Source organism: Monodelphis domestica, chromosome 7 (genome assembly GCF_027887165.1).
Source record: "Monodelphis domestica isolate mMonDom1 chromosome 7, mMonDom1.pri, whole genome shotgun sequence".
NCBI lineage: Eukaryota > Metazoa > Chordata > Mammalia > Didelphimorphia > Didelphidae > Monodelphis > Monodelphis domestica.
Genome location: NC_077233.1, coordinates 144,401,861 through 144,424,515, shown reverse-complemented (window position 1 = coordinate 144,424,515; position 22,655 = coordinate 144,401,861). Strand labels below are relative to the sequence as shown.

The 22,655-nt window shown below is 52.2% G+C and overlaps 1 protein-coding gene across 6 annotated transcripts in view; it reads left to right on the top strand.

The window, feature by feature from the left end:
* CAPN15 (calpain 15) overlaps positions 1-15,663 on the top strand; it is a 118,214-nt gene extending 102,551 nt beyond the window's left edge. For 5 of the 6 annotated variants that reach the window (XM_056805754.1, XM_056805753.1, XM_056805751.1 and 2 more), the window contains 10 exons: positions 1,656-1,864; positions 3,260-3,443; positions 3,743-3,966; positions 5,895-6,020; positions 6,357-6,509; positions 9,722-9,883; positions 10,366-10,583; positions 11,517-11,683; positions 12,164-12,342; positions 12,584-15,663. In XM_056805754.1, the coding sequence (XP_056661732.1) occupies positions 1,656-1,864; positions 3,260-3,443; positions 3,743-3,966; positions 5,895-6,020; positions 6,357-6,509; positions 9,722-9,883; positions 10,366-10,583; positions 11,517-11,683; positions 12,164-12,342; positions 12,584-12,761 (1,800 nt within the window). In that variant the 3' untranslated portion in view covers positions 12,762-15,663. Of the gene's footprint in view, positions 1-1,655; positions 1,865-3,259; positions 3,444-3,742; positions 3,967-5,894; positions 6,021-6,356; positions 6,510-9,721; positions 9,884-10,365; positions 10,584-11,516; positions 11,684-12,163; positions 12,343-12,583 lie in introns of those variants that run through there. The other variant, XM_056805756.1, reaches the window with a different exon arrangement.
* Positions 15,664-22,655: the final 6,992 nt, after the last annotated feature.

Sequence of the window (22,655 nt, the reverse complement as noted above, 5' to 3'; positions counted from 1 at the left end):
ACAGAGTATTCCAAGAAAAGGAAGTAGTCAGCAGTGTCAGATGCTTCAGGAAGGTCAAGAAGGAGGAGGACTCAGAAAGAAACATCAATAGGTTTTTAATCTTGGAGGGAGCAATTTTAATTTCTTGATGTAGGAAGCCAGGTTGCAAGGAACTGAAAAGTTTGTGGAAATTAAGAAAATGAGGTTAATGAGTATATACAGTTTCTAGAAGGTCTGTCCTAGATAAAGATCTTATAAGGCACCTTCCTCTTCAGCGCCACTGCTGCTGCCTTTTCAATTTCTTGCATTGTGGAAAGGAGGAAAGATTTCTAGGACAATAACTTAAAGAGATGGTAAGAACAAATGAATTTTGTTTTGTTAAGAATAAGGGAGTTAGGAGCATGTGTGTAAGCAGCAGGGAAGGAGCCACCAGATAAGTGAGAGACTGAAACTTAATAAGAGGGGCAGCTAAGATGGAGCAGTAGATAGAGCACCAGGTCTGGAGTTGGGAGGACCTGGGTTCATATCTGGTCTCAGACACTTCCTCACTATGTAGCCCTAGGCAAGTCACTTAACCCCATTACCTAGCCTTTGCCCTTCTGTCTTAAGAGTTATTACTAGGATAGAAAGTCAGGGTTTTTAGAAAAAGAAAAAGAAACTTAATGAAAGAGCGGATGATTGATTGAATTTGTCTGTTTGTGATCTTGTCAGCCCAGGGAGGAAGTGGAGGGGTATCAAAACAAGGGCACAGGTGGAGGAGTTGGGTATTTGCAAAGAGAACCCCTCTGAACTTGGAGTAAAAGGGGAGAGTTACAGTTGATCTAGAAGTGATTTTAAGTGTAAAGTTAAAGAGGAAAATGAGCTTTCAATGGATGACCTCAATCTTTTCAGGGAAATATAAGGCCTGTGGGGAGGGGTGCAGGCAAGGGTAAGGAGAGGGAGTGGTTTAATAGATTGAGAGAAGAAAATATCTGGAAGAAATGTCAAGGAAAATGGCAAAACATTTCAGTTTTTCTCTACCAATATTCACTTTATGGAGTGGAGATGTAATTTCCCTATGTAAGGTAAATTACACTTTAGGGCAAGGCCTGCTGGAATGTCTCCAGGATTACTCTGTACCTGAGATGATAACTTAGCAAGTAGTATAATACCAATTCCTTTAGGCTGATGGAAGGGGAAGAATACTAAAGACGCATTACTAACTTTATGTGTAACTTCAGGCAAGTCATTTTAACACTTCTGCATCTTAGTTCCCATTTAAAAAATAGAAATAATAATTGCATTGTGGTACTTAGATGGAATTTTGGATATGACACTGCTATGGAAATTGTAAAGCTATATAAATGCAAGTGATTATTGTTTTAAAACCATCCGACAGCCATTTTTTGATTCAAAAAATTTTTATTGAGTGATTATCAGGTGGTGAGGCCTAGCACCCTCCTCAGGAAATGCATCAGCTCTGAGCTGGAACGCCTGCTTCCACCCTGCTATACCCCACTCCCCTGAAATCCCAGGGCATAGATAATTCCTAGACGATAGGAGAAATATATTCAAGGTTCTGTTTACCACGGGATGCTTTCTTTCCCAGCATATGTCGGGTCTTGTTTAGGGTTTTGGTGCCCAATACAGCCACACCGAGTATAGTTGTGATTTTGTTTTGTTTTTTCTCTTCTCAGAACAAAGTGAACTTCGTGGATGATAGCTTCCCCCCTGGTCCTGCGTCTGTGGGCTTCCCTGAAGGGGATAGTGTCCAACAGCGGGTAAAACAGTGGTTACGACCTCATGAAATCAACTGTAGCATTTTCAAAGAACAGACAGTTGGTTGGTCAGTGTTCCGGACGCCCCGGCCCTCTGATATTCTGCAAGGACTCCTAGGAAACTGCTGGTAAGGGACCATATTCCCAGATAGTCTTAAATATTGGAGAGGATGTTAGTGATAGCTTTTCCACCACTTGAGGCTAAACAAATCTTTCTTGCTACATTAGCCTCAAGATTTGTCAGGGCCTATGATCCTGTGAGGTGAATTATAAAGTGTTAAAGAAGCCACGAAATTAAGATAGCTTTGGCTGGAAAGCTGGGAGCTCCCAATCTGGTAGTGATCTTCCTACTAGCACTCCAGAATGAGGAATCCACTTCTTCTAATTACATTGAAGAAGGTTATGGCCGACTCCCCAGTAAGCTGACCCCTGTTCAGCTCACCCAACAACATGCTGCTCTACAGAGGAGCCGGCTTCTTAATCTTGAAGAAGCATGGAGTAGAGCATTTGGGAGACCTGGCTTCTGGTCCTAAAGTAGTCAAATAACTTGATCATGGGACTTTAAAGCAAGTTATTTGACTACTTTAGGTCTTGGTTTTCCAGCCTTTAAAAGGAGGGGAATTGGATGGTCTTCAGGATCCCTTCTGCTCCTGGCATGTGTGATTCTAGTCTATAAACTGGGAGGCATTCTTTCCTAGAGCTTGTCATCCTCTCACCCCTAAAGACTTGCTTGAAAATGACCCAGAGACACTGACTTGGTTTGGAATGACTGTGTGTGCTCCCATAGTTTCTGGAGTTCAGTTGGCTCCTGAATATGAAGAGGAAGAGATTCTTAACCTATGGTCCATGATGAACTCAGGGGATCTGTGGATAAATAGATTTCAGGAGGTCCCTAAATTTGGTTGGTAAACAATTCTGTCTCTTTTCCACTAGCCTCTAATAGAAATTTAATACACCCTTTAGTTAGGAATGTCTTTTTAAAAAAAACTTATTCTGGGGGCAGCTGGGTGGTTTCATGGATTGAGAGCCAGGCCTAGAGTTGGGAGGTCCTAGGTTCAAATCTGATCTCAGACACTCCTAGAAGTGTGACCCTGGGTGAGTCACTGAACCCCAATGGCCTAGCCCTTACCACTCTTCTACCTTGGAACCAATACCCAGTATTGATTCCAAGACAGAAGGTAAGGGTTTAAAAACAAACAAAAAACTTTATTCTGAGTAGGGGTCCATATGTTTCACACGACAGCCAGAGGGTTCATTACACAAAAATATTAACTTCTGGACCCAAGAGTGAAATGGGGGATCCCCCTTGCTAGCATCCTTCTTCTATTGCCCACCAGCAGCTCAGACACTGGACAGAACGTGCTCCTGCCCTTGAAGATAGAGCTGGTTCAAGGTGGGGAGGTGGTATATGCCTGAGACTGGAAGAGTGAGAGTTCCTTATCTCGTCTGAGGGACAGGAGAGTGAGCTGGACAGGGTGTGGTGGCTCAGGGGTGATCTGGCTTGAGCCATCCCCTTTTGACAGGTTCCTCAGTGCCCTGGCAGTGTTGGCTGAGCGCCCGGAGCTGGTGGAGCGGGTGATGATCACCCGTACTCTCTGTCCAGAAGGGGCATACCAGGTTCGGCTGTGCAAGGATGGCACGTGGACCACAGTGCTGGTTGATGACATGCTGCCCTGTGACGAGTGTGGGTACCTTCTCTTCTCTCAGGTCAGTGCCCCTTCCCTATTCCTGCCAGTCCACTGAGCTTCTACACGCAGAAAGAGCTTCTGAGGTCAAGATACTAAGCAGGAGGAAGCTCAAAGGACCCCCAAGAGGGCCCTGTCACTCCCTAGCAGGATGTAACAGAAAGAGCAGATGAATGTAACTCTGTGAGTTAAGGAGTGGGAGTCTGGCTGCCCATTTGGGTGGATTCTTTGCGATGAGGAGAGCATGTTTGATGGAGGGAAGTCAGCACGTTAGCTTCTGCTATGCCATTAAGGTGTCTTCACATTTACCTTTCTATTCAGGCCCAGCGGAAACAGCTGTGGGTTGCTCTCATGGAGAAGGCTCTGGCCAAGCTGCATGGTTCGTACTTTGCCCTCCAGGCTGGGCGTGCCATCGAAGGCCTAGCCACCCTCACTGGTGCCCCCTGCGAGAGTCTGATGCTGCAGGTCAGCTCCACTAACCCCCGGGAGGAGCCCATTGACACTGACCTCATCTGGGCCAAAATGCTGAGTTCTAAGGAGGCTGGGTAAGAAGAGGTGGGAGGGGCTGGGTCTCGGCAGTCAGAAAAGTGGGGAGGAGAGGAAAGGGGACGCGAGGACAGTGGGCCCTCCCTACTCTGAGATGGGACAAGAGAAGTGAGAGTGGCCACTTCCCAGACCGGGAAATCCAGTCTTGGCGGGCATTTTAGGAGCCTTGGCAAGATGCCCCTTGGACCAAATGTGTTTTAAGAGTTACTTTGCTTGATTTGCGCTCTTGCCACATTAATCATACATTTCCCACTATAGTGAAGGAACAGATCAAGGGGACATTTTATAAAGAACCAGCAGTACAGACCCAGGAGTCAAAACGGGGGCTTCCCCAGCTAGAGGATCATCCTCCCACCTGAGTGTGAGCTGGGTCAAACCCCTAGAGTTGGGGTGGGAGGCAGAGAAACTGGCCCTGCTTTAAACCATCGATGGTGTGTCCCGTCTCCCCCCCGAAATAGAAGTCTGATGTCTTGCTGGGGACTGCGGACCCAGGACTTTGCCAGGACATAGGCTGATGCCTGTCATATGATAGCCTCAACAGGAAGTAATAGGACTTCTCCCCTCCTCCGAGTGGCTTCTCTTCCAAGGAATAGTGAGGATTTTGTCATCTTTATATCCACTCCAGGCTGTGAAATCTCAAGATAAAATGCAGAAAGCTGCCACATGATGAGTTTGCAGAAAGCAGAAAGGGAAGAACAGAATCGTACATTCCCATAACAAGAGAGACTGCCTTTGGGCAGGCATCCACCTATTTTAGTAGGTACCTGGTGGAGGTCGCTGCCTACTTTGTCAGGGAGTGGCAACAGTTGAGTTAGATTTAGTTCCCTTTCCTTCCAGTGATATGTAGGGGACCAGTTCTTCTGTCCCTCAAGGCCTCAGTTCCGCCATCTGCAACATGTGGAGGGGAGTAATCTCTGCCTTCTTGCTAGAGATGTCCTGGGAGAATACAGCCCTTCCTGCCGCTTAGAAAAGGGTTGAAAACTGGATTTCTGATCCTCCTGAAATGTTTGCTGTGTTATCTAAAACAAATTACATAGTGTCTTCAGCATTTTACTTTCTTTGGCTGTAAAATGAGAAGGAAATAACTAGCCTTTGTTGAAGTATTGCGGGTTTTCAGGGACAGGTATTTGGACCAGTCTACACAGAGTCAGGGAGATTGATCTGGTAGGACTCTTCTGCTTAAATACCATCACTCCTGCCTTTTCTTTCTTGTCTTTCTTACTTTATGCCCTTCCTAACCAGGCTTGAATTTGGAATTGTCTACCCTTGGGGAATGTCCTGGACACAAAACTAGCTTTATAGCTACAATATAACCAGTGCTTACTTCTGGATTGAGAATAAGGAACCTGAACAATGATGCCTCTCTGGGAATCTTTGGGGCACACTTCTGTGGTGGTCCCCAAGTTGGAGGCTGGTGAATGAAAAGATTCCTGAGAATCCTTCTACCCCTGCGTTGAGGGGCCTAGCAGGCTCTATTCTGGAAAGTATTTGGAGGTTAACAATGAAACTTGGAAAATCATCTAAGAACGATGGGAAAATGCCAGCTATTCCCATGCCCTGTTTGACTCATAGATTAGAGGAGTGTGTATTAAATATCTAGGTTGCATTTTTTTGGAACTTGTGCCCTAACAAATGCCACCCACAGACCACAGAATACTTTCTCAGTCTTGAGATTACTATGCAAATGGATACCTCTTGTGAAGCGTTACTGCTTCAGAAAGCCTTTTTGGTGCCTTCTGGAGGTTGGGGGAAGGTGGAGCAATTCCCGCTTAGGGGACAAGAGAGCATTTGGTCCAAGGCTCTGTAGTTCCATCTATTCCCCAAAAGGCAGCAGTGAGGCAGGGGACTTAGCACTCTCAGCTGCCCTGCCCTGGCTGAATCTGGCACTGCCCCGTCAGCATGGGCTGTGCTGTGTCCCTGCTTATAGGTTCCTTATGGGTGCTTCTTGTGGCGGAGGCAACATGAAGGTGGACGATGCAGCCTACGAGAGCATGGGCCTACGTCCCCGCCATGCCTACTCCATTCTGGATGTCCGGGATGTCCAGGGCTTCAGGTGAGCACATAAGGGGACCCCTACTCTGCCTCCTGGGGAAAGATGACAAAACCTTGGAACGTAAGCTTCCAGAGAGTGCCTGCAGGGGCTAGAACTTTTGGGGTACTGAAGGCATCCCAAATTATATCACCAAGGAGCAGGGAGGGAGAGAGGAGCTCACCATGCAACTGTCCTGTAGCCCAGAGGGTACAAATGCTTTCTTGGAAGTAGTCTGTCTCTAGAGCCCAGACTTTAATAACTGATGATAGCTTTTCAAGGCCTGCTGCCAGGGGCCAAGTTTCTCAGGTGGGTAACAAACAACCCAGCAGGACTCATCTGTCACACTGACTGCTGTAGGCTCCTCCGACTTCGGAACCCTTGGGGACGATTCTCCTGGAACGGCAACTGGTCAGATGAGTGGCCTCACTGGCCTGGGCACCTGCGCCATGAACTAATGCCCCATGGCAGCAGTGAGGGGGTCTTCTGGATGGAGTACAATGACTTCATGAGGTAAGTGAGTTTCTGGGATGGAGGAACTGAGCTTAGATGGCACTGGGGTGCTATAGGGCTTGGGAATTGATACTAGACAATAGCCAAGCAAATCACCCAGGATTTGGGGGCAGGGGATTAGTGTTGACTACATAATTGGTACTTAATAAATATTTTTATTAGGGTCAGCTGGGTGGCTCAGTGAATTGAGAGCCAGGCCTAAAGACAGGGGGTCCTGGGTTCAAATTTGATATTAGATACTTCCTAGCTGTGTGACCCTGGGCAAGTCACCTAATCCCCAGTGCCTAGTCTTTACTTCTCTAATGCCTTGAAACCAATACACAATAATGACTCTAAAATGGAAGGTAAAGGTTCAAGTTCAAAAAGAATAATAAATTTTTCATCAGGTTGACTAAATTGAAACAAAACCCTAGGGAAGCCTAGGGGTCCAATTCTTTGGTGCAGGTTAGGAGTAAGGGCTTACATGGCCCCCAAAGACGGCTTTGTCTTTGAAATGGAGCGTTTCACTGGGCCTGAACAGTCAGCAGCAGCCGGTGAGCTCTTGCTCAGCGTCACCCCGAGGTTCAGGATGGCTCTGGCTCTCAAACTTCCCTTTGCCCAATTCTGCCCTTTGCCTTCTGCCGCTCACGTAAGGCTCATGAAGGAGTGGAAGCCCAGAGAACATAGACCCTTTGGGCAGGGCTGGGGAATGGATGTGCCCTTTTCCAAAGCGAGGCTGAAGTTGGATTGCCCTTGGGGGGGTTAGCGCTGGTAGCCGGGGGCCTTGTTTTCCTTCAGGGAGCTTCTGGCGGTCAGAGCCGCAGGGCTCTGGGGGACTTCTGTGGATTCTGCGGGCCAGGCCATCGCCTCTGAGAGTCCAACTTTGCCGGCAGTCTAGTGCAGAGGTGAATGTTGAGTTGCTGAGAGGGAGGTGCGAGCCTCTCTCCAGAGGGGGAAGCCCTGGCTTTTAGGGACTGGCACAAAGGAGAGAGCAGAGGAAAGGGGTCTCTGGCCAAAGTTCAGAGGATTGAGTTGGGCCTGTCACACCCCTTACAAAGCTGGGGTGTTAAGGGGGGGCCAAGACTGGATTCCATCTTGTGGGAACTCTGAGACTCTGGCAGCCTCAAGAGTGTAGAATGGGGGAGCTTCACACCCCCAGGATGGGGGGAAGGAAAGTGGTCAGTCTGTTGGGGAGAAGCGCTGTTTCCCTTGGAGTAGGCACATGCGGCCTCTGAGCGGCAGGCTACTGGATGGGCACATGTTGAGAAAGAATGGGGGGTGCCCAGCTGCCCTGAGCCCGCAGGAGGCTCATACGTAGGGGCTTGGTGCCCCCTGGTGGCGGGCTCTGCAAGAGGCCAGAGAAATGACCCAGATTGATTGGGCCAGACTTGTTCTGTCCAAGAGCTGGTGGGCAGACAGAGAAGGAGGGCAGTTATCAGTAAGGCGCAGCCCCTGCCCTCCTGGAGCTCGAGTCTGGAGGAAGGTACAAACTCCTCCTGTGGTGTTTCATGCTTTTTACTGCCTGGCTCATCCTTTCCACACTTACTTCATGTGATTGTTGTTCACATAACCCAGGTCCCCGCCACAGTGGCCTGCGTGCTTAACGTGCCATCTTGTAGCCCCCGTGCCAGGGAAGTTCTCCTTTCTCCACCTCTCGGGATCCCTAGATTCCCTTCAAGGATCAGCTCTTGAGACACCCCAACTCCTTGCCAACCTCTCATTTGTCGGTGTAATTGCCCTCCTTCCCACAGCTTCCTCTGTGCTTCTGTGTGCGGGTGAGAAGGCCCCATTATCATGAGTGGAAGCTTCTCGAGGCCAAGGGCTGGTTTCCCTTTTTTGTGTGGAGAGTCCATACTTAATTAATGCTTATTCAATTGGATTGAGGAGAGTTCTAGGCCTAGGTCCAGGATTAGGTGCTTTTGGGAAGACAGGAAGGAGAAAGGGGGTGTTATCTCTGCCATGAGAAAGCCGAGAAACCTATTTGGGGAGTGGGAGCAAAAGCAGTGAACAGAGATTATCTTGGCATATTCAAGATGCAGGACAGGGAGTGGATAGGTGGTAACAGTGGATAGTGCCAGACCTGAAGTTGGAAGAGCTTGCTTCGTACTTGGTTTCAGACACTTCCTGGCTTTGCAACTGCAGGCAAATCACTTAATCCCATTTGCTAGCCCTTACCTTCTGCCTTAGAGTTGTTACTAAGACAGAAAGTAAGAGTTTTTTTACAAGAAAAAAGAGGGCAGGAAATGGGAGCTGGGGAAGAGAGAGATGGGGGTGGTCAGAGAGAAGGTTCCTGCCAACTTTGAAATTCTAGAGGGAAAAATTCTTATACTTTAACTAGGAATCATTTAATTTCCTTGTGTCTCAGTTTCTTCATCTGCAGAATCAAGGTTATACTACTTAATTCATAGGGTTATAGAGGGAAAAGTGCTTTGTAAACCTATAGAAAAATGAGCTAGGACAGGTAGGTATGGCTAAGTCACAAAGGGTCTTGAAGCTAGGCTGAGGAGTTTGCACTAGGAAAGTTGTTAAGGCTTGAGTCGAATGAACAAGTGAGTGAATGAATGAATGAAGAAGCATTTAGTAGGTGTTTACTGTGGACTTAAGCACCAGGTATACAAATATAAAAACGAGGCAGCTTGGCCCTCAAGATCCTTCCTTTCTGATAGGAAGAGAGAACACATATATGAAAGGGCTATCCTAGGAGGGCTTTTTTAATTTGGAAAGCCACCAAAATGGTGAGCGGTGCCTTTGGGGAATAGATTGACATACCCTTTCTAGTAGCAAGAGCAATATTGATTTGATTGCTTACAGAACTGGAAGGGGATGCAGGGGGTGCAGGAACTAAAGCCATATATAAGAAATTAAATTGGCAATGTACAGAGGATTGAGTGTAGGCCTGTTTGCTAGCTGGGAGGCTGTTATTATCCTGGTGTGAAGTGATAAAGGCATGGATTATATAGAGCAGCTGGAATAGAACAGAAAGAGCACATCTAAGTAGAATTGGGGCTCCTGCTTCCCAGGAATAAGGGATCTCTGTGGATGGCATTGTCAAGAGCCTGAGCTGAGATGGGGAACGTGGAACCCAGAGAAGCGCACTGTAAGCATCCCTTATGGAGGAAGGGTCAAGGGTCCTTGGGGTTTCAGTCTCAAGGCTTGTCCAGTGAGTTGTATAGTCAACAGATGAATCTCCCGGTGGTTTTTGCCTTCCCCTAATCTTGCCCTCCCTTCTGCAGGTACTTTGATTCTGTTGATATTTGCAAGATCCACTCAGACTGGCATGAAGTGCGAGTGCAGGGTGCCTTCCCCAATAAGGCCAGCGGGCCCATCACGGTGACCTCCCTGACTGTGCTAGAACGAGCCACTCTGGAGTTTGCTCTCTTCCAGGAGGGGAGCAGGTAGGTGCCAAGCAGTGTAGGGGGAGTTGGAGGGTCCTCGGACAACCACTCTGGAGTATTCTATACTCCTGCTTCTGTTAACTCTGCCTACCCCTCCCTAGGGATGGCTTTATGCCCCTAGACTACGGGCTTAAGAGTGGAGTAAGCATAGAGGAAAGTAGAAGACTCCGTGGCTCGGGCACCTTTGATTTGATAAGACTTGGGGTGACTCGCGAGCCTGAAGGAGAGAGGCGAGAGTATTGAGAGCAGCCAGCAGATAGAAGAAAGGGCTCTGCTCTGGGCTCCTGGGACGTGCCTCTGAGGCCCGAGCCGCTCTAGGTAGATTTGCCTGCGAGATTTCTTGCTCGGTGTGGGCGGCATCCTTGCACTCGTCCTGTTACAACCATTTAGTCAGCCTCGTCTGCCTCTCCCTAAGGCCTTAGAATGGCATTCTCCCCAGGGCAGAGGGGTTGGAGATCCTGACCCTCCCTCCCCCACTCCAGACGGTCAGACACTGTTGACAGCCACCTCCTGGACCTTTGCATCATGGTATTCCGAGCGACCTTCAGCAGCGGGAATAAGCTGAGCCTGGGCCGACTCCTGGCCCACAGTAAGCGAGCGGTGAAGAAGTTTGTGAACTGCGACGTGATGCTGGAGCCAGGGGAGTATGCAGTCGTGTGCTGTGCCTTCAACCACTGGAGCCCCACCACAACAGCTCAGGGTAAGGGCTGGCCATCGAGGGCAGCGTCTCGACTTGTGAAGTGACCTGGGCCAGCCCCGGGGAGAGGGCACAGGAGCCTGACAAGGCTCCTGGGTCAGGTGTAGAGAGGGACGGGGTGCCCGGGGTCAGGTGGTTTCATTCATTGGAACTCGGTTTCCTCTCTTGAAAAATAAACTAGAGAGCCTAGAGGGCCTTTCTGTTTGAAAGTGAGTCGGTCCCCCGGGTTCGAATCTAGCCGTGCGTCTCCCCAGCTGTAGGCCCTTGGGCACGGCTCATCCTCCCGAGTGTAAAACAGGAACTCTGTAAACCGTAAAGTGTAAGGGTGAGCTGCAGCCGTGACCGTGTAATGGCGTCTCCTGGGGGGGGCCCTGTGGCGTATGCTGGGTGAGGATGGAGGAGGCCCGCCTCTCACACCGTCAGAGGGCGCGGGGTGTGTGAAAACGGCCGGCCTAAATAACGGGGCTTGGAACCGGCCACGTGGCCAGCCATCCTTGTCTACGTCTGCTCAGGCGCGGCTAGAGCGATCAGAGCCAAGGGCCCGGGCAAGGGAGCCTTCCTTGGGGAAACGTAGGTGGCCTGCGGGCTCCTTTCTAGGCCGGCTGGGGTTATCCAGGGCGCCTGAGCAGTCTCAGAGACGTCTGCACCGTAGGAGGGCTGGGCTCGAGGTCCCCGCTGGGACGGGCCGAGGCGGAAAGAAGTCCTTGGGGAGAGACCTGCCCTGCTCCTCCCAGAGATGCCGGTCCCTTGGCTCCCCTGCACTGCAGCAGAGCAGGGGACGTGCTCCCCCGAGGCGCAGGAGGAACGCAGCCCAGGAGGCCCCCCTGGGAGCGCTGGCTCCATCCGCAGCCGTAGATGGGGATGGCGCGCAGGGTCTGGGGAGGTGAGCTGCCTCCCTCACTCAGGCCTTTCCCATCACTCCTTTGCCCTGCCCAGTTTCCAGCCCCACAGGAGGAGTAGGGCGCTCTGCCCCAGAGCCTCCTGGGCACATATTGGCTATCTACAGCTCGAGACAGGTCATGGTGGAACAGATCGAAGCCCAGCCCACCACTCTGGCCGATGCCATCATCCTCCTGACTGAGAACAAGGGCGAGAGGCACGAGGTAGGTCTGGGCCCGGGGAGGGAAGAGGAAGAGGCTCGGGTGAGGCCCCGTCGCCTCCGGGATGTGTGCAAGAGCACTGGGGAGAGGAGGGACCTGGCTTCAGATCCAGCCTCTGCTCCATCTGAGCCGGGTCCCCGGGGAGGCCTCACTCCCCTTCTTGGGCCTCGGTTTACTTATGTGGAGAATTGGGAAGGTGGGCCTGGCCGTCATCCACATCCTATCTGCTCTCCCTGCATGCGGCTCTCCAGAAGGCCAGCAGAGGGCACTGGGCGAGCAGCTGAGGACTTCAGGTGCTCCTTGCGCCAGAGCTGCCCAGGCACCAGCTTTCATGGCCCCACACTCCCCCTGGGAAATATGGGGAGAGCGTGGCCCCCCCCTCCAGAAAAGTGCCCAGCTCCTCTTTGTTGGGGGTGGGCACGGGGCAGGGCGGAGAGGGGGGATGGCCGATGTGGGAGCAGCGCTGCACACCCTTTGCCCTAGGGCCGGGAGGGCATGACCTGCTACTACCTGACACACGGCTGGGCAGGCCTGATCGTGGTCGTGGAGAACCGGCATCCCAAGTCCTATCTGCACGTGCAATGTGACTGTACCGACAGCTTCAATGTAGTCTCTACCCGAGGCAGCCTCAAGACCCAGGACAGCGTGCCACCCCTGCACAGGTGAGGCCTGCTCGCTCCCAGCATGCCAGGGTTCATCCCCGACCCCTTCCCCAAACGGGAGACCTCACGGGGGAAAGGGTAGAGAGGAAGTCAAAGAGGGCCCTGCGTGCACTGCGCCATGGCCCTCGTCTTCAAAGCGAGCTCCGGGCAGTGCCGGCCCCTGGGGCCAGCAGGATGTGGGCGAGGGCAGGGTTCCCTTCCCTCTGAATGCTCTCTCACCGCCCTGGTCCTTTGCCTTCAGGCAGGTGCTGGTGATCCTATCCCAGCTGGAGGGAAATGCCGGCTTCTCCATCACACACCGCCTGGCTCATCGAAAGGCTGCCCAGGCCTTCCTCAACGATTGGATGTCCACCAAAGGGACCCACAATCCTCATCTCACAGCCGAGGTTGCTGGGCTCCATGGACCCCGGCCCCTATGACCCACGTTCTGCCCTTCCAGGGGCTCCCCACTCCTCCTGCCCATCTCCTCCTTGCTTCATGCCTTCTGTTTGGGTTCCCGGCCCCTGCTGCTCCTCACTGCAGCAGAACCCATCCATCTCCCATGCCCCCACCCACAGTCACACCTTCTTCTTGATTCCTCTAAGGGTTCTTCTGGAGTCTCTGCCTTGGAGCCAGCACACCTGAAGTGAAGTGAAGGCCCAGGCCCTGGCTCTGTCTGTCTTGTTTCTGCCCTAGGGCGCATCGAGAGAGATCAGACCAGGTTTGGGATTGCTATCACTTCCCCTCCCCCTAGTTGCATGCACTTTATAAGGGAGACTTGGAGGATGTAGGGGGCAGGGACTTAACAATGCTTGAACCTTAGAAATCTCAGGATCCCCACCCAAGGGACACAGACCTGTAGCCTGAAGTGGGCATTACCAACCTCCTGATTCTGACATCCTCCTGCTTATCGCATGGAGAGCTGAATGGTGGCCACCCAGAGGCGGGACATGGTGGTGAGCCCTCGTGGTCCAGGACCCAGCCATGGCATCAGCTTCTTGCAAAACACAATACCTCTAAAGAAGACACTGGTTGTCTCCACTGTGGCCAGTCCCTGGGAAGCTTCTAGAGATCTAGCTGAGTGGAGAAAAGAGACTGAGGGCCGGGCTTCAAGGGCGGGTTGGAGGAGATGTCCCTCTGAGCCCCTTTTCTGGTTTCTTCTGTCATGGGAATTTGGGGGCCTTCCTATGGAAAATTTTAGCCAGGATCTCAACCACAAAACCAAAATATTCCTGGGGGCAGGATTGGAAGTATTTCGGTGTTTATGGAAGGAAGGCTTCCATCGGAGGTCCCTGGCTCAGCTTTCAGGTCCAAGCTCATCTCTTCCTTCCCCTTCCCTGATTCATCTCCTTTCAGGGATACAGCAGCCATCTCCCTCTCCCCATTTCCTAACCTCACCCCCAGGTAATGGGGACCTACTACCCCAGTTGGAGGGACGAGGGTCCTGAAGGCAGCTGGGTACACCCTGGCTTTTCACCTGCTCTGTGGGGAGGGCTCGTCAGCAGCTGAGCAGGAAGACAGAAGCGAGCTCGGCCCAGAAGGATGCTGTAAAACCGAATGAAGTGATGTCTAAAGGAGACGGGAATAAAAGTGGGGAGTCCAAAGGCCTGGATTCAAAGAGAAGGTCCTCTCTTGCCTCTCCTCATGAGCCCTTCCCCTCCCACCCCCACTAATGATACTATGCAACTCCTGGAGTGAGCAGTGCTAGGATAGAAGCCATGACCCTGAGGACGGAGATGGATCCCTGGGCCGCCCCGGGGAAGAGGCTGCCGGGGCTCGGAATTTCACTTAGGCCTCTTCGTGGTAGTGAGATCTAGTCTGTGTCCAGCTTGGCCTAGGATGGGCGTGGGAGGGGAAATGTCCGTAAGGTCCCTAAGTGGCCGTGTTGCCCCATGGGAATCTTTTTCATTTTTAATGGAATTCCTTCTCAAACCCGTAGGCGAACCCTTCTGCCTGTGAGCCCGGGATGTCGGGGTGGACCAGGTTGTTCTGAACCCCTGGGGAAGGGTGGGATGGAGTAAGTCTGCCTCATTTGGGGAGGGGGCCGGTATGCTCGCTCCTCTGGCCCCAGAGGCCCTTGAGGTGACAGATAGCTGTTCCCAGTGAAGTTCCAGCCGCTGCCCAAGGCTCCAGCTCAGAACAACCTGCCACCCCAGACTCTCGGGCCATCGTAGCCCCAGCCTCATCCTGGCTCGGGGAGGCTGTGGAGGGCCCTAGAACCCGTCTCCCTTTTGGAACCACAAAAATAGTTGGGCCACCCGTCCCCCGAGGTTTGAAGTGAAACCGGCACTTGGGAAACCCAGGATTCCTCCCCTCCAATAGGTGCTACGTTTTTAAACCCAGGGCCCTCTCTGGGAGTTGTACCCCAGCAGCAGGGGAAGGGCAAGTCCAGCTGGAGTCATGGTTCCCACTTGGCTCTGGCTCCAGCTGAGACAGCCAGCCTGGCGTCCTGTTGGGCAGGGGCCCCATTTAGGGCCAGGCTCAACAGAGACTTCAGAACAAGCACTCGATAGAAGCACGTCCCAACTCCACGCACTTGGATATCCCCCGGTCGAATGGCATCCTTCACCCAGCAGCTCCCAGCAGCCACCCCCAGTGCCAGGCCTTGGCCTAGTACACATCAGTCTTGTCCCCAGCATCCATTTTGCAGAGGACCTTTTGCTGTCATTAAGTTACCAAATCTTCTCTCAAGCCCCAGCTCTTTTTTCGGAAGCCCAGGGTGAAAAATCCAGCCTCGGGGTGGGGGTGGGGAGAGTCAGCCTTGGGGCCCAAGTGGCTGGTAGAGCCCCAGTGATTGCTTTCTCCACCATCTTCCCTATCCCTGCCCCCACCCATGTACCCTTTCTCCCAGCATTCCCTGCGCCCTGCCACCAGAGCGGGGGCGGCCGGGGAATGTTTAATTCTTTGGTGTCTGTTTTGTGAATGTCTGAGCCCGGGCTCCCTGCAGGAGGGAGGAATGGGAAGGAGGCTCCCCAATCCTTGGCCCTCCTGCAGGACCCCACCTCTGCACTGCCTCATCAGACCTGCTGCCCCCTCCCCTGGCAGCGGGGAGCCAAGCTCATCCAGCCCTTCGTTTCTGTGGTTCCCTTTTTTTAAAAAAAAATTGTCAAAAAATACCTAAAACACTATAATCTCCCCTTCCTTTTCTTCTTTTTATTTCCTTTTATTCTCTGAGCTGTGAATATTTTTAACCCTGTAAATACTGTCCAGCTCTTATGAAACATAGGCTATTTTATCAATTGTAAATCAGAACTGTAATCCCTGTATGATACGAATTCTCCATGGGTGGTTTTCAGACTCAGGCTCCAATGGACCAAATAAAAAGTTTTGTTTTTTAATGAACGTCTAGAGTCTGCTCTTCTCTTCCTCTCTGTCCCCTCGCTCGCTAGGCAGAACAGCCCATAGGGTGCTTTAGAAGGCAGGAAACGACTCGCTGGGCGCTCCCAGGTGCCCGAGGAGCTCTCTGGGGCCCATTTCTGCCGGGCCATCCCCAGCCCCTCGGAGAAAGCTCCCCGAGGCAGTCCTCCTGATCCAGAGACTGGTTCTGAGAACCTCATATCTGGAAAGGGGCCTCCAGGCCTTCTAGCGGCCTCCGCTTGGTGTCAGGAAGCCTGGATTGGAATCCCACCTGGGACACCGGCCGCAGGACCCTGGACAAGTCACCGCCCTTTTCTCACCGGGGGCACTTCCCAGGGTTACTGCGAGGCTTCGGCGAGATAACACACGTAAAACACGCTGCCATTCTCGGAGCTCTCCATAAATGTCAGCGGGGATTAACATCACTGGCCTGCTGGAAGCTCCAGCGGGGATGCAGAAGCCCCAAGCTAAGCTCAGGGTGCTTTCTGTACCCCGGAACACCTCTCCCCTTTCTGCAGGATGGGCCCAGGTCGGAGAAGCAGCAGCATCCTTCTGTGGGAAGGCCCCGGCCTCCCTCAAGCCGACTCTTACGCCTCGCCTACGCTGGGCCTCAGTTTCCTCATCTGTAAAGTGAGGGCCCGGGCCGGCCAAGAGCCCTTCGGTCTCCACCTCTGCGATCCTCTGCTTCCCGAGTTGTAGGGGCCGCATGGCCACTCGCCCATTAGTACTAATAGCCAGGCTTGGGGCCCACAGGAGCTGCCATGGCGCCCGAGGGTGGGGCGCAGGAGCTCGGCTCCCCACCCCCCAGAGGCGCTCTGGGGAGGGAAGGGGAGAGCCGTCGGGGCGGCCCGAGCCAGAGCCCCAGCCTTTGCCTGGGGAGGCCAGATGTCCGGCACTGCTGAGAAGTGGCCAGGCTCGTGGGGGGTCAGCCCAGGTGTCCTGTGGGAAGCGGCTGGCCCTTCCTTCCTAGAAGCTGTGCTGCCGAGGCAGGGAGCCAGCCGCCCACACCAGGGGGACCCCCGGCAGGCCTGGACCGGAGGCGAGCACAAGGGAGCCGCCTCCGTGTCCTTGGCCCGGCCGAACAAAGCCTGCCAGGGTGCCGCCCGGCTCCCCTTACCTAGCAGGGGCCAGCCTCGGCCTCCCCTTCGCTGGCCTGGGGCAGGAACCTCCAGAGACCAGCGCAAGGAGACAGACGGAGAACATTTCTGTCTTTCTCATAGCAACTTGTAATAGATTTTCCCAGGCAAAACATCTTTGCATTCAGGAGGCCTTGTCTAAACCGATCAGAGTCACCCAGGAAGGAACAGATGGAGGGGGTGGGGGGGCAGGGGGGGTGGAGAAAAGTTTTCCTCTTCCTCCCCACCCCCACCCCCTCCGGTCCTGTTTTCCTTGGGAATCCAGCCTTCCTTCTCTAGCGGAAGAAACGGGGCCCCCTTCTCCCCCTCCTGAGCCCCCCATTGGGGCCACGGCCCCCTTCGTGGCCAGCTGCCTTTGGAAAGTATTCTTGGGGGCTGTCTCCGTCCTGTGGGCTGACCGCGCCCGCAGACTTCTGGGGCCACCTCTGTAACCCCAGGCTCTGAGCAGGGCCCACACTGGGATACCCACTGCGCTCCCTTGCTCTGAGAGCTTCCTTCCCTCGCCGTGGGGGGGGGGGGGGGGGGCTTCAGGCCAGTGCCAGGGCCGCGCCTTCGGTCCCTCGCCCCCCTTCTTCCTGGGGCCCAGCTCCCCCCATCCCCAGGTGTCCTGGGCTGGGAGAGGGGCCCTGCTTGCTGGGTGGGGGGAGGCAGGGTGCCCGGATCTGTGTCGGGAGCCGGCCGAGAGCCAGGGGAGAGGCAGAAGGAAGGGGCTGGGCCGGGAGGGGAAGGGACGTGGGCCTGGGGCTCCGGCAGGAGAGGGGTTCAGGGTCCGGGTCAGGAAGGGAGGGGGCCGAAGGCCAGTGGGCTCCTCTGCAGCTGCTCAGCGGGTGGCACCGTGGAGCCTGTCACGGGCTGGGCTATCGAATCTGAAAGCAATTAAAGCCATCAGCAGTGTTCGCTCCGGGCTGGCTCCAGGCAGCGGGGGACCTGCCATAACATATCAGGCCCTGTCTGCTCCCCTCCCGAGGACCCAGGCACAACCACGCGCCCCGACTTCCCCCCTCCCCCGGCCCAGGCTTCCAGGGCCACCTGGACTTCTGCGGCCCGACTCCCTCCTCTCCTGACCCCTGGCCGCACCCCCTCCCCCCGTGAGGAGGCAGGAGATCCCCGGGGGCCGAGGCCCAGCGCCCCTCCCAGGGCCTTCGGGCTCTGCAGGGGCCTTTCACCCCGTAGTTCCCAGGGTGCCTCAGGCTTACTCTCTGCCCACGTGTCTCCCCGGGGGCAGCCACGAAGCCCCTTTGGCTCGGTCTGCCCTGGAAGTTCCCTTCCCTCCCCAACAAGCCCTCCCTTGGCTCCCCTCCAATTTCCGTCCTTCTGTATCCGCCCCTACCTCTACCCCCGTCCAGCCTGTTCTGAAGCCGCCAGGGTCCGGGCCCTTTAAGGGACTCCCCATCGGGGTGGCCTTGGCCAAGTCACCTAACCCCAATGGCCTACCCCATGCTGCTCTTCGGTCTTTTTTAAAATAAAGAGGCTTCATTTTACCAATTCCGTGTAATGAGTTTTCTGGAGGTGCAGGGTCCTAGTTGTCTCCCCCCTCCACGACACACGGCATTATCAGGCGAAACCTGTCCATGCTGGGCATTTGTGTAAGAGAGCCCCTCTATAAACCAAACCCCGAATAGCCTGGAAGCCTAAGAGAAACATCGTGCGCTGTCCTCCGCACTCCCACAGCCTTCTCTGGAGGCACTCAGGCCCCGCATCGTGCTCTTCTCCGGGTTCTGCCCATTTCACTCCGCATCAGTCCGGGCAGGTTTCTCACATCATCCTGGCCATCATTCCTTACAGCACAAGAGTATTCCGTCACCAACATGTGCCACACTTTGGCCATTCCCCAATTAACGGACATTCCCTCAATTCCAATTCTTTGCCACCATAAAAAGAGCAGCTATAGGGGGCAGCTGGGTGGCTCAGTGGATTGAGAGCCAGGCCTAGAGACAGGAGGTCCTAGGTTCAAATCTGGCCTCAGACACTTCCCAGTTGTGTGACCCTGGGCAAGTCACCTGACCCACATTGCCTAGCCCTTACCACTCTTCTGCCTTGGAACCAATACACAGTATTGACTCCAAGACGGAAGGTAAGGGTTTAAAAAAAAAAAAAAGAGCAGCTATAAATATTTTTGGACATTTAAAAAAAAGAGCAGCTATAAATATTTTTGGACAAGTAGGTTCTTTCCCACCCCACCCCACCCCCCTTTAAAAAATCTCTTTGGAATACAGACCTAAGAGTGGTATTACTGGATCAAAGGGTATGCCCTGTTTTGTAGCCCTTGAAACTTAATTCCAAATTGCCCTCCAGAATGGTTGGATTGGTTCACAACTCCACCAACAATGCATTAGTGTTCCAATTTTGCCGCATCCCCTCCAACATTTGTTACTTTCCTTTACCATCATATTGGCTGATTTGATACATGTAAGGTGTGGTACCTTACTTAGCATTGTTTTAATTTGCATTTTTCTTATCAAGAGGAACCTTGGACATTTTTTTTCCTCTGATTAGGGGTAGCCTTCTCTTCCATCTTAAAACTAATACTAAGAGGGACCACTAAGATGGCTCCGTGGATAGTGAACCAGGTCTAGAAATGAAAAGTTCTGGATTCAAATGTGACCTCATATGCATCTTAGCTAGGTGGCCCTGGGCAAGTCACTTAACCTCAGTGGCCTAGCCCTTACCATTCTTCTGCCTTGCAACCAATAGTATCGATTCTAAGACAGAAGGAAAGAATTAAAAAAAAAAAAACTGATACTAAGAAAGATTTTTAAAAATCATATTCAATTCTAATACTATATAGAAAAACTATAGAAGAAGCTACAACAATAGGAAAGGTTCATGTGAAAAACCTGGTGGAATAGCCAGTTAAACTTAAAAAGACTTGGAGATTTAAATGGACTCCAAAGCCTTTGCACTTTGCACTTTGGCAACCAAAAATGCTAAGCACAATCTTAGGCGGTGAGGAACAGGAGCAGTGACTTCACTGGAATAGAGAACTCGCCCATGCAGAAGCTCCCTCAGCCAGTGCAAGCAGGCACCCTCCTCTGCGACTCTCTAGTCTATCTGGCCCACTTCCCTGGGCACTGAGGGGTTAAGAGATTTGTCCGGGGGTCAAGGAGCCGTTATGTGTCAGGGGCAGGACTTGAATCAAGGACTTCTTGGCTCCAAGGCCAAAATCCCATCAGCTTTGTGATGCTATATTCAGGGAAACGGGACATCCGAAATGAAGCGGGTCAGGCAGTGCCACTGTCCTCTGCCCTGACCGGACCACATCTGGAGAATTGGGAAGTGAGTTCTGGGTGCCACATTCTATAAGGCATGTTGCTAAATTGGGACATGTCCCAAGGCAGAGGACCAGGAAGGAAGATGGGAGACGAGGCTCAAAGGCCACAGTTAAAGAAACTAGAATTGTTTGGCTCAGAGAAAAGACTTGGGAGAAACAGTCATTATTTTCAAGAATTTGGACCATGGTCAGGTGAAAGAGAGGACAGACTTTTCTACCTACAGTCATAGGATGGTGAAGAGATTGCTGTGTAAACCTTAACACACCATGTAAATGTGGGTTGTTAGTATTATTAATCGCTAGAATTCATGTAACACAGTAAGATCTGCAACGTGCTTTACAAATATTCTCTCTTTCATTGTGTCCTCCTAGCAAGCCTGAAAGGTGGGTGCTCTTGGTATCCCCGTTTTATAGAGGGGGAGACTGCGGCAAGAGAGGGTAAATGACTTCCTCAGGGTCACATCCCTCAATAAGTGTCCAAAGACCAGGTTTGATCTCGAATCTTGCTGACTCCAGGTTCAACATTTTGTCCAATGCACTGCCTAGCACAGCTCCAATGGAAAGACCGGATCCAGGAGATGCATCTGATGTGAGGAACTGAATGTTGGTTGGATGTAAGGAAACCCTTTAACCGCTAGAGCTACCCAGGGGTGACGTGGACTCCTCCACCAGATAATGAGCTCCCCTCTCAAGCACATGCCAAGGACAACGTCGGAGAGATTCCAGTGTGCGATAGGCGAAGTCTGGACCAGATGACCTCCAAGGATCCTTCCAACTCGGGGGTCCATGATGCCTTGAGGCAGGGCTTGAATCGGGGAGGATGAGCAGAGTTTGGAGAGGTAGAAAGATGGAGAGGAGCCTTTCCAGGCTAAGGATACAGCATTTGGAAAGAGCAAGCACCACCGGTCTCCTTGGCTTGTACGGTTCTCGCTCCACGCTATAATAAGAGCTGGCATTCGAGGAATACTTTTAAATTTGCAAAGCATTTTACATACATAATTTCATTAGATCAGGAATTCCCAGGGAGCATGTACAGAAGGAGAGCTCTTTCCTTAGAAGAGGAACAAGCTTGGCTACCGAGAAGACACCACCTAGGCCTGGAAGCAGTAAGCCTCGGGTGGGAGTCCCCATGAAAGAGAGACATTAAGCAGCACATAGATCCGGGGAAAGACCCAGCACCCTATTGGGACTGCTTGCCCTCTAGTGCTCTGGACTGAGGCTCGCACTGAACGTCATCACATCCAGGCATCCCCCCTATCTGGCATCTCCTCTGTCCCACCCCAGAGAGAAGCCACTGTGCCCAGAGGGGGACATTGAAGAGGTACGTGTGGACAGAACCAGTGGTGCAAATCAGAGTCTCAGAACTAAGGGTCCAAGGAAGGGTTGGGACCAAGAAACAATGGCGCACAGGGCTACAGCATGGAAGGGCAAGCCAGGTTCTTGCCCTTCTCTGATATGGTGAATCCCATGGATTGTGCAGCCTTGGAGGGGCTCTTCAGACCATGGTGGAAGAGAGAAGCCCATGGTATTGGCTCATAGTGACACCTTCTTCTCACTAGGGCTCCTGAGTCTATCTTCATTCCCTAGGACAGAGCATTCCACATAGCTCTGCAACGATGGCGTATTTTAGAGGAAGGGATAGAATTCTGTTCCAGTGAGTCTAATTGGTTTTCCACTTCTAAGGTCATGGGGCCAACAATCTAGGAAATAGAAAATGTCTCTACTAGCAGCTTCTAAGCCTAGAAGACCCAGACCTGAGAGTTCCAAAAAAGAATCAAGGAAGAAGAGAGAAGGGGGCTAAAAGGAGACGAGGAAGTGGTGTAGAGCTCACTGGAAAAAGAAAAGAACAAGCCAAAAAAACAAAAAAAAATTTTTTTTCTGGGTTAAACTAAATCCAGAAGAACTGGGTATGTACCAGAAGGAAATGAGAGTTTTCTTGGCTATCTGTGAATTTAGATGGATCCTTTCTAAAGCCATGGCGGAAGTTTCCTTGATTATCTATGGGATTGTGGTAGGAGTCCTTTCTTAAATAAAGAGGGCCTTTAACTGCCTTGGAATAAGGGCAGTCATCACTCCTGGCAACCATCTTGATGAAAGCTAGGGCTGAGCCCCACTCACTGGTCATGCTGGGCTCTGGCACTTACAGTAAGAGATGATGGAGAATCCCCTAATTGACTGCTGAGCCAGTATGGCCAATCACACTTGTTGTTCAGTCATATTTAACTCTTCATGACCCCATTTTGGGGTTTTCTTGGCAAAGATAACAGAATGGTTTGCCATTTCCTTCTCTAGTTCAGCTTACAGATGAGGAAATGAGCAAACTGGGTTAAGTGACTTACCTAGGGTCACACAGCTGGTCTGAAGCCAGATCTGAACCCCTACAGATGCGTCCTCCTGATTCCAAGTCCAGGGCTCTACTGCACTACCTAGCTGCCACAAGTTGATAAGTGCTAGTTATTATTATAATTATTATTTTCCTGAAATTCGTTCTATATCCAAGAACAGAAATGCCACTAAAACCCAAGAGCTCAGCTATCTATATACAAATGGTACCAGATATTGGTAAGGAA